General features: G+C 45.7%; 1 protein-coding gene across 2 annotated transcripts in view; it reads left to right on the forward strand.

The window, feature by feature from the left end:
* Positions 1-12,356, forward strand: part of LOC126175200 (cytochrome P450 4C1-like) — a 214,856-nt gene that overhangs the window by 129,915 nt on the left and 72,585 nt on the right. For both annotated transcript variants that reach the window (XM_049921800.1, XM_049921801.1), the window contains exon 4: positions 4,657-4,884. In XM_049921800.1, the coding sequence (XP_049777757.1) occupies positions 4,657-4,884 (228 nt within the window). The remainder of the gene's footprint in view (positions 1-4,656; positions 4,885-12,356) is intronic.

The following is a 12,356-nucleotide window of genomic DNA, read 5'->3' on the forward strand; positions in this document are numbered from 1 at the left end:
GGAATTTCCCACGTCCGTCGGAATGCACAATGGACATGAATGGATGCAGGTGACCAGACAGGATGCTGTCGTACTTGTAATCGATCAGAGTCGTATCTAGACGTATCAGGGGTCCCACATCTCTCGAACTGCACACGTCTCACACCAATACAGAGGCTCCACCAGCTTGAACAGTCCCTTGCTGACATGCAGGTTCCATGGAGTCATGAGGCTGTCTCTGTATCTGTACATGTACATTCGCTGATACAATCTGAAACGAGACTCGTCCGACCACGCAATAGGTTTCCAGTCATCAGCAGTCCAATTTCCCATGCTGACACTTGTAATCATTGAAATCTGCAGAAATTTTCGGAACGATTGCACTTCTGTCACGTTGAAAGATTCTCTTCAGTCATCGTTGAGCCCGTTCTTGCAGGATCTTTTTCCGGCTGCAGCGATGTAAGAGATTTTATTTTTTCCCGTATTCCTGATATTCACGCTACACTCGTAAAATGGTCGAAAGGGAAAATCCCCACTTCACTACTATCTCGGGGATGCTGTGTCCCATCGCTTGAGCACCGACTATAATACTATGTTCAAACTCACTTAAATCTTGATAACCTGCCATTGTAGCAGCAGTAACCGATCTAACAACTGCACCAGACACTTGTTGTCTTATATAGGCTTTGCCGTCCGCAGCTCGTGGTCGTGCGGTAGCGTTCTCGCTTCACGCGCTCGAGTTCCCGGGTTCAATTCCCGGCGGGGTCAGGGATGACTGGGTGTTGTGTGCTGTCCTTAGGTTAGTTAGGTTTAAGTAGTTCTAAGTTCTAGGGGACTGATGACCATAGATGTTAAGTCCCATAGTGCTCAGATCCATCCCATAGGCGTTGCAGACTGCAGCGCCGTATTCTGCCTGTTTACATATCGCTGTATTTGAATACGCATGCCCATACCAGTTTTTTCGGCGTTCCAGTGTAGAAAGGGTAACCAGTCACACCACTGGTTGTGGCCGTTGGAGAGCTCTTAACAATGTATAAGCCCTAATAAAAAAAACCTTAAGCAATAAAATGCACAATCCCCCAAAACACAGACAAAGCTGGGAAGGGATACAATTTAAATTTGACTCTCAACATGTGCACACCAACAGAAATGTTGACAATGACCCTTAAATTAATGCAGTTGCCCAAAATACACGATAAGCTGGGAGGACATGCAATACAAATGTGACTCCCAACTGGTACAAAACAGCGGAAACGTTGACAAGGACCTTTAATGAATATAGAATTGCCCAAAACTCAAGGTAAACTGAGAAATAAAGTAGACGGCCATCACAGCCAACAAGGAACAAGAAGGCAAGTTTCACAATGAGTGGGGTTAGCCAATGACTGTGAATGAAGGAAAGGCTCAACAGTTTATATTGATTAGTTAAAGGCCTTAAACTTAACGCGCTCAGAAGTAGCAATAAGGGTGCAAGGTTTAAACGAGTAGTTAAATAGCAGTTATAGCGAGGAGAAACTTCGGTGTTGCAGAGCACGTTTCAAAATAGGTTCCCGATTAATCGGCGACACTCTGACGTGGCACGCATCAGACGATAAATTTTACTTAACTTGAGCCACCACGAAGCGGCTGGTAGAGGCACCAGATTGCCGGCCAACCCAGAAGCAGAAAGCAAAGACATCTCTGCTCCGAGCCCAGGGAACAGGAACGCGTCGTCTGCTGCCAAAGCATCCCTGCCGACACACATCGAAAGGGAACAGTAATATGCGCAAATAAGGCTACAGACAAGAATGCCTAAGACATAGAAAATCTCAACTAATCATAAAAGCGACTACATATGCAAGCTTAATACTCCTTAAAATTACTTGTTACTTTGGAGCGAATTATCAGATTCTGCTGATGTAATAATTCAGGCATACTCTTCTACAAAGGGTGCTTTGCCTCCGACAGATTATGTTACAAATTTAATTTCGGTCATTCGATTTATAACAGAGAATACTCTTACACTTGTACGGAATATGGCCTGGAAACAAACTGCGATCAGTTACACTGACTGATGATCATACACACAAGCACTTGTAGGCGTGTTGATATAACAGGTCCAATTTCACATAATGCAAGACATGGCTTTGCAAGTGCCTAAAAAGAAAACAACGTTTAGCTATACTAAGGTGTGAAGGAGCCGTGACTTGCAGAATTCCAGACCGGGTGTTATTGCCTCTAGTCCGTACAGGCGGTCTTCGAGGTACCACAGAATTTAAGCTTGCAGAGTAGACTGGGAACTTGCCTACCAGGTTGTATGCGATATCCGTTGCTACCAGTCCTTAAGCGAGCGGACGACGCTTGCTCCCGACTTACTTATTTTGGCTCATTAACGAATTATTGATGGCGTTCTGGTTGGTTAAAATGGCTCTGAGCACTATGGGACTTAACATCTATGGTTATCAGTCCCCTAGAACTTAGAACTACTTAAACCTAACTAACCTAAGGACATCATGCAACACCCAGTCATCACGAGGCAGAGAAAATCCCTGACCCCGCCGGGAATCGAACCCGGGAATCCGGGCGCGGGGCGTTCTGGTTGACCCTGTATAATACGTACATGTTGTTGTTGTTGTGGTCTTCAGTCCAGAGACTGATTTAATGCAGCTCTCCATACTACTCTATCCTGTGCATGCTGCTTCATCTCCCAGTATCTACTATAACCTACATCCTTCTCTTGATCTCCATCTACGATTTTTACCCTCCACGCTTCTCTCCGATATATAATTGGTGATCCCTTGATGCCTCATAACGCGTCCTACCAACCGATCCCAGTCCGCAGCTCGTGGTCGTGCGGTAGCGTTCTCGCTTCCCACGCCCGGATTCCCGGGTTCGATATCCCGGCGGGGTCAGGGATTTTCTCTGCCTCGTGATGACTGGGTGTTGTGTGATGTCCTTAGGTTAGTTAGGTTTAAGCAGTTCTAAGTTCTAGGGGACTGATAACCATAGATGTTAAGTCCCATAGTGCTCAGAGCCATTTGAACCAACCGATCCCTTCTTGTAGTCAAATTGTGCCACAAATTTCTCTTCTCCCCAATTCTAAGTGATCTACCCATCTAATCTTCAGCATCCTTCTGTAGCAACGCATTTCGAAAGCTTCTATTTTCTCCTTGTCTAAACTATTTATCGTCCATGTTTCACTTCCATACATGACTACATTCCTTACAAATACTTTCAGAAACAACTTCCTGACACTTAAATCTATTCTCGATCTTAACAAATTTCTCTTCTTCAGAAACACTTTCCTTGCCATTTCAGTCTACATTTTATATCGGCTCTACTTCGACCATCATCAGTTATTTTGCTCCCCAAATAGCAAAACTCATTTAGTACTTTAAGCGTCTCATTTCCTAATCTAATTCCCTCAGCAACACCCTACTTAATTCGACTACATTCCATTATCCTCGTTTTTCTTTTGTTGATGTTCATGTTATATCCTCTTTTCAAGACACTGTCGATTCCGTTGAACTGCTCTTCCAAGTACTTTGCTGTCTCTGACAGAAGTACAATGTCATCGGCGAACCTCAAAGTTTTTATTTCTTCTACATGGGTTTTAGTACCTACCCCGAGTTTTCCTTTTGTTTCCTTTACTGCTTGCTCAATATACAAATTGAATAACATCAGGGATAGGCTGCAACCCTGTCTCACTCCTTTCCCAACAACTGCTTCCCTTTCATGCCCCTCCACTCTTATAACTGCCATCTGGTTTGTGTACAAATTGTAAATAGCCTTTCGCTCCCTGTATTTTACCCCTGCCACCTTCAGAATTTGAAAGAGGGTATTCAAGTCAACATTGTACATATCGAACATACAATATGCAGAAAGCTGTATTGTGTTAACTGGATTATAAAAACGCTAATCATCAACTATTTCATTCGATGCCTTTAAGCTGAACCAGCAGAATGATACTGTCAAGGACAAAATCGAAATTATACGTTTGATCAGGAGATAATTTGCAGCAAGTACCTATAATGACTATAGTGTCTTTCTCGATGATTTGGTTTCCAACACGAAAACGTTTTTAAGAGACGTTCTTTTTTGTATCTTTCACTTACTGTGGATATATTTGCAGTTGCTTCAACTAAAAAGATAATATGCCGATAATTACACTAATTTCCGAACTTTCTTTTCATAATACGACTATTCAAAAGTCAACAGCTTGCTTCTTTACAGACACACCAGACTCACTATTACCATTCCATATATTATGATATTTTATTCCTTACTTTATGAGCAATATTGGTTATTAATATTTTTCTTCGATATCAGTGTTCTATTGATTCTAATTTATCTTTTTATTTTGGGATATTCAGATCACACATTTAAGATACTATATTTCTGGCGATATTCCTCACGATTCACACTCCTATCATGTAGAGTTTTCCTCATGACTATTTTTTCAGTATTTATTATTTCCGAACATCCTCTCAGAATATAATACATGAAATTTATTTATATTTTATTAATTTTTATACACATAACGTTATCTGACATATTTTAAGACAGTGTTTTGTGTTGAATATAGTGCAAGTGTAGTCCTTATCATATGAGATATCTGCATTACAGAAAAACAATTAATAAAATAACTGTCTCTAACATGATCAGAAACTTTACAGAATAAGTTTTTTGTTACAATAGAAGAGGATCTACCAACCATGGCTCCATAATGAGTGGATCCTTTCAATGCTGCCCGATGGAAAGGAACTCAGACGGCAGACAAGTATTGTCAACCGCACAGTACAGAAAGCAATTGACGCCCTGAAGAAGAGAAATATTGCACAAGGTAGAGCGAGAAAGAGTTTCTTAGATGTTATGACAGATTCAGAAGGAAATTTTCTCTTACCTGAAAAGGAAGTCAGTGACGAGGTGAGTACTTCCAGAACCAAACCCCTACCACTTCTGCTGGTTATCACTATTTTTATATCATAATTTTTATTTTAATGCCTTTTTCTGAAATTTTAATTGTTCAGATGTATCATCAACTCATAATTGGAAAGAGAACGTATAATGCCAAACGAATGCTGTTCACCTGAATTTCTTTTCCTTGGTTACTTAAATTATTATGTGTAAAATTAAAGACATGAAGAATTTTATTGAAATGTTTGTAGTCGTTGATTGATTGAAATAGTGTTAGCATTTAGCTGTTACATATTAAGAATATAATTAGTTTTATTTAGTAGCACAGTACAAAACCTTCTTCCAGCGACGCGTCAGTCCGAATACGACATGTACGTGCAAATGCTATTTAGAAAGGACTGACAATACACAGCCCTCATTTTCTATGATTTGTCTTGATTTCTCTGTTGCAGTTGGTAGTTTTACATATCGTCCAACGATTTATTTGTGCAACCAAGATACATATAATCCATTTAATACTCCCTCAGAGAGTGGAGACAAAAAAAGAGTGATACATTTTCACCGTCTTAAATTTGCTCTTATCATCATGATAATCCAATTATGAGCTACTTCACATCAATTGCTGGAAAAATTCCGCGTCTACACCTATTCATGGGCTACATTCTTCGTCATCTGTTGCATTGGTGTCGTGTTTGTATTGACCGCGTCGCTGACCCCAGCGTTGCAGGATGGCCATTTCTGCTGTGGGGATGGGATCTTCTAGAAGCGTCGCGAGCTGGTGTCAAGGAATATGCCTAATTAAAAAAAATCTTTGTTATTCGGCTGTTGCCATACGTTTGAAATGATGAGAACTGGAACAGCTGCACCATAATAATTTATTAATCATGACTATTATCATGAGTCCTTAAAATCTGCATACAGGTATATAAGATATGCCCCCTTAATTTCTGCACAAAGTTGGCTTCATCAAGTAAGCAACCGTCATGAAGAAAATAGCCAGTGAAACTAAAGAAAGACGTGAGCCTACAAACAAAAATTATTGAATAAAATCCGGCATCATAAAACGTTGGAAAGGACGCAAAACCTAAACGAGTTTAACGGACATATGTGGTACGCCTCCTCAGGTACAGTGGACAGCACCACTAGTACAACACAGGCTGAGTAAGCAGGACCCGTACTAGGCATTACACACAGCAGGATTTGTGCAGAGTCAGGGTAAATGAAATAGAGGCCAATAGGCCACAAACAAACGAGAAAAGCAACGGGAAAGTTCCAAACTAATCCAATGTACAAGTGCGGGTAAGCATGGGAGTATAGGGAAAACACAATAGCAGATCTTAAGAGGTTTACAACTAACAAGAAGATATCACGATAACGTAATACATTATCACAACAACTTGGAAACGATACCACGATAAGTATAGGAAAAGAATATCTTATTTGTTTTGTGTCACGTCCCGCCCCCCTCCCTTGTCACTCGTGTGTTTTCTGTAACCAACCAAAATTTTGCAAAAAGGAATGGTGATGTAATTCCATCTGCCCATTAGAAGTAAATTCAGGGATAGTTGTAAGACATCTCATTGTTTTCACCTCTTCTGAAATGTTAAGAAAATGGCCCTTAGGTTCTGTCTGGAAAAGTATTAGAGTTTTGAAGACATTAATAACGCAGTGTTCCCCCAGAACATAGGTCGACAATGAGTGCGGTTTTCGAGTTCGTCTTCTCAAAACGTTCTTTAAATTTAACATTAAAGCTTCTCCCCAGTTGACCATCATATTTCAGTGGGGTTACCTGCATTTATACATTATCTTAGTTGGACACTTTGCAGTTGCTTTTCACACTCGTCTGTGGCCTGCGGCCCGCTATGTCGCCGAGCGAGGTGGCGTTGTGATTAGCATACTGGACTCTCATTCTGGAGAACGACGGTTCAAACCTGCGTCCGGTCGTCCTATTGAAGTTTTCCGTGATATCCCTAAACTGGTGCTGGCAAATGCCAGGTTGGTTCGTTTGAAAAGGCACGCCGACTACCTTCCCTAATCCTATGGGACCGATGGCCTCATTGTTTGGTCCCCTCCCCCAAATCAATCAACCAACCAACCCGCTATGTCACTTCCAATGGTTCTGCGCATGCGCTGCCATGGTCTATGTGTAGTATGGAGCCTGCTCCTTTAGTCTGTGTTGCACTGGTCATGCCAGCTGCTGTACCTGAGAAGGCATACCACGTATGTCTGGTAAGCTCGTTTACGATGGACGTTCTAGTTCACGACTTACGATGCCGGTTCTTATTCAATAATTTTTTTTGTAGGGTCACGTTTTTCTCTATTTACTCGTGATGGCTGCGTACTTAACAACGCCATTTTTGTTGAGCAAGGTAGGGGGTGTCTCTTGTTTACCCTTACGAAGATTTTAAGCACATTATGTATGGAAAGGTCCGTACATCTCACTTGCTAATCGACATTATATTAATGCAGCTAGTTCTATTTCAATTCAATTTAATTGCGATACTGTAACATCTTTAGGTCAGCAGTTTGTTATTTAAAGATGAAACTACTAAGTCATTATGATGCAGCTGATGCGGTTTTCATCAATTGATATATGTAATCAGAGCTGCGATTAGTTCCCATGCAGTAGGTCTTCAGCTGCTACCCAAATACTGACAGTGAGTAAGTCCTCCGAGTCAGTGGAATGCTGAGGCAGCAAAACAGCGTCTGGCAGCGACGGCGGCTTTCGTAATGCTCAGTCTGCTTTCCGCAGCGCTGCGGCGTGTGCCCGTAGTTGTTTACTACTTCGTCGTCGCTAGTTTAGAGTCAATCACTACCGACGCAAAATGCCACATTCATACAGACAAACCACCATCAAGATCAGTTTTCAATCCGAACATGCACGACCGCGAGCTTTTGAAGTGGAACGTTTTCTACGTGACGACGTTAAAATTGATCCGCGGGACATAACTGGTATCCATCTCTCTATCACGAGCAGGGTTGTCTACGTCAAGTTAGTAAGTGACTGGGGTGTGCAACAGAATCGTGCGCGCACATGCGAACGATCTTAAATTCAAACACTCTGATGGCCATATTGGGGCGGTCTCTATCGATCACGCGGGGCTTGGCCTCCGTACGATACGCGTCTTCGAACTCCCTTTCGAAGTACCACCGGACGTAGTCACCGCGGCTTTCCAGCTTCAGGCAGAGTGGTCAGCCACATGGCCGAAAAATGGGAAAAATGGACCACCTTTACAACGTACCCGGTTCTTAACGGGGTACGACAGATCAAAATTGAACTGACCAAACATGTACCATCCTATCTTTTCATCGGCGGATGTAGGGAGATAATATGTATGACGGTCAGCCACGCACTTGCTCCGGTTGTGGCCAAGAATGGCACGTCCGGTCGGATTGTCTCCGTCGACGGCTTACTCAAATCCCGACAGGTGAATCTATGCCTCCTTCTACGGTGACGACCCTTCCTCTCAATTATGCTGAGGTTGCACGGGCAGCGACCCTTTCCAATGCTGACCACATTCGTCCGATAGCCGCCTCCGATATAGGGACCATGATGGCTTCTGCAGTACTGGGTCCGGCCTCTATAACGGCGCCCCCACCTGAAGATAATCACCTACCGACGTTGCAAAAAAGCATGGATGCCAGGATGGACATTGACCCACGGGTTGTGCCGACAGCGGCTTTTCTTCCATACACTGGAGCAGCTGAAGAAATGCACCCACATTCGTATACTGAAACACACGTTCGTAAACAGCGTTCCCCGCGGAAACACAAGAAACGGCGACGTGCTCCATCGGACGAGTGTTTGCAGCGATCGTCTGACATGGGTCCGGCCTCTATAACGGCGCCCCCACCTGAAGATAATCACCTACCGACGTTGCAAAAAAGCATGGATGCCAGGATGGACATTGACCCACGGGTTGTGCCGACAGCGGCTTTTCTTCCATACACTGGAGCAGCTGAAGAAATGCACCCACATTCGTATACTGAAACACACGTTCGTAAACAGCGTTCCCCGCGGAAACACAAGAAACGGCGACGTGCTCCATCGGACGAGTGTTTGCAGCGATCGTCTGACATGGACTGTGGACACTCCGATGACGGTACCGGCAGTACAGAGGCCGCAGTAACATCCCACCGAAATGATCGCCATGGTGACGGCTTCAGTCCGTCAGACCCCACAGAACAGCAGGATCACAAGCAGACAGCCGCTGCCGATTCCAAGCCAGTAGGGCCGATGGAGTCAGCGCCAAGTGGCGCAGCAGCCACAAACAGCCACCAACAGCCGATGGTATTTCATGGCGGCTGGGCGGACGATCGTGAGGAAAACTCCTTGCCCATCGTGTCGGACGACACGCGGGGGAATTTACCCCACCAGTGTTGATCCTTTCCCGCCATCAGATACAGCGACGAGACAGCCTTAGAAGGGTACTGATGGCCAACACGGGTGCTATGGATAAACCTTTAACTTATCGCATTGCGACTATAAATATCAACACTATAGGGACGCGTGCTGAGCTATCCTTGCTTCAAGATATGTTGAATTTTGCTTCCGTCGATATAGCCCTTCTCCAGGAAGTGTACGTCGATGACTTCCCAGGCATGTACGGTTACGATGCTTGCGTCTCTCCAGCTTCCCCCACAGGCAGCGGTGTAGCTGTACTTCTTCGGGAAGGGATAGTGGCGGACGATATCCTCTTTCTGCCTGGGGCAAGAGGAATGACACTCACAGTACTAGGTGTCTGCCATATCAATATCTACGCACCTTCCGGGACGGACAAACGCCGCGAACGTTCACGATTCTTTGCGGAAGACGTAGCCCCGCTCTTCCAAGGCCGCCACGACCATCTGGTGTTTGGAGGTGACTCTGTGTACTGGCGCCCAGAGACCAACTCCCACGACATAATTCGTGCCCGGAACTTGAGACGCTAATTCGAGACCTGCACATGGTGGACACTTGGGAAAATTTTCACGGCCACCGACCGGAATTCACACACTTCACGAGTCACTCTTCCAGTCGCATCGACCGGATGTATGTCTCACGCTCTCTTGCCTCTGGAACACAGGATGCGGAACTGGGGCCTGCAGCTTTCTCGGACCACTCAGCTTACATTTGTGCCGTCACCCTACGGCGGCAACAAATGTGGAGAAGCCGCAGCCCGTGGAAATTAAACATCGCTCAACTGTCGTACCCGGACTGCCGCCAAGACATTGAGGAAATATGGCATTCGTGTGCATATCCCACAACGATCCGCTGGTGGTTGGACTGCGCCAAACCGGCACTGAGGTGAACGTTGATAACCTAGGGTCGCGACCATTCTGCTTGACGTAGACATACACTCGATTTTTACTTCAGGGTACTGCGCGACTGCGATGCTATGGCGCAGTCTCCGGAACGACAAACGGCGGTCCACCGTGCTAAGGCTCAGATCACCGCCAATATGCGACGCCACCTAGAGGGAGTGGTAATCCGCTCGAGGACGCAGGATCGGATACCGAGCGAACGCCCGTCGATGTTTCATGTACTTCGTGAACGTAAACGACGCCAACGAGCGCTGATACGCTTCATCGACACGGAGGACGGTCGTCGCCTCACCACGCAACAAGACATAAACACAGCGTTCTACGATCATTATTCCCAGCTCTATTCCACTCAGACCCCTGATCCGACAACACTGGAAAATGTCTCTCAGACGATTTACGGCAGCTTCACCCCAGCAATGGGAGCGGCCTTGATGGAAGAAATTATGGAAGAAGAAGTGGTCGACGCCATTAGAAAAGGAGCTGTCAACAAGTCTCCGGGTCCTAATGGCCTCCCCTTGGAATTTTACCGGACTTCTCAATATTTATTAGCTACCCGATGGACGGACATCTGTCGCGAACAACTATCCCCGGAAGTGCCGTTCCCTGCGGCCCCTGTGGAAGGGATGATTATTCCTATTCACAAACCGTCCAGTGGTTCACGGCTGCAGGACTACCACCCGTTGACGCTATTGAAATGCGACTTTAAGATATTTTCTCTACTGTTGGCTGCACGGATACACCAGACCTTACGAAACGTCATGTCACCCTATCAAACGTCACTAGGAGGCGACAGTAATGGTTCAAATGGCTCTGAGCACTATAGGACTTAACTTCTGAGGTTATCAGTCCCCTAGAACTTAGAACTACTTAAACCTAACTATCCTAAGGACATCACACACATCCATGCCCGAGGCAGGATTCGAATCTGCGACCGCAGCGGTCGCGCGGTTCCAGACTGTAGCGCCTAGAACCACTCGGCCACGCCGGCCGGCTCACTGTCGGCATGCGACTGCTCCGTGACGCGACATACAAGGTGATCGTCAACGGCCTACATACGCAGCCCTTCACCATTTCACGATCGATACGCCAAGGCTGCCCTCTGTGCACTTTACTTTACGCTGTGGCCATGGAACCACTCCTATACGGCCTGCGCCAACGACTAACGGGTATGACGTTACAAGGCCACACTTTCCGATGTAAAGTGTACGCTGACGACCTGATGATTGTCATCCTCAACGGTGACGACACCACTAGCGCACTGAATTGGATAGCGACATATAGCATGGCCACTGGTAATTGCATTAGCGTCGCAAAATCGGTGGCGATGAACATCGGGGTCGGATTGTCTGAGGGCAGCCTCACCACCTTACAGCTCAGGGATACTTTGAAATGTCTCTGCATTGATTTTACAGACGATATACGACGAACCGCTGCTCACAACTTTCGACATTTTTACGAAATGTTCGGACTGGGATAGCCAACAACCGCCTACGAGCCCTGCAGATCGTCCAACGGACCCAGTATGTCAACACACATTTAGCGTCACGCATTTCGCGCATCGCCCAGATATTAACAATACCGGTGATGTTAGCTCGCCGTATACTGGCGGCTTTTGGGTCCTTCGAGAGTTCAGGAATGCTTTTCAAGATCAAATATGAGACTCTCACCCTTCCACCGGATCATAGATGCTTGGCCCTTATGACGTTCATAACAGAACAGTCGCCCTATTTGTGAGCACGTTATGAAACTATGGCACCGCCGTCCGGACGGTCTGACGAGTTTGTTAATAGAAGAACTAGCACCGCCCTCCCTGTTGCCACCTGTGCCGATACACCACGTCCCTCCCCCCCCCCCCCCCTCGCTCTTCTACATCGGTGTCTTTTACCTCGAACTCAGTTATGTTCGACTTTCCTTACCAGCTACTCAAGTGGCGACGGCAAAGACGGTTTATCGGGTCCTGCAACGTGGACGACCCGATAACGTCGTGGAGAGGAAGCACCCAAACGTCAACTGGCGAGTAGTGTAGAGGACAATTCACCACGTAACACTGGACCCTGACGCCACGCAATGAGGTATATCACTGGCAACGGTAAGCAGGTGACTGGATCAAGGCTACATGCGATCCATATGGTAGACTCACCCACGTGCACGAGCTGTGGCGTTCAAGATAACGATGA

This window comes from Schistocerca cancellata, chromosome 3 (assembly GCF_023864275.1).
Source record: "Schistocerca cancellata isolate TAMUIC-IGC-003103 chromosome 3, iqSchCanc2.1, whole genome shotgun sequence".
NCBI classification, from domain to species: Eukaryota; Metazoa; Arthropoda; class Insecta; order Orthoptera; family Acrididae; genus Schistocerca; species Schistocerca cancellata.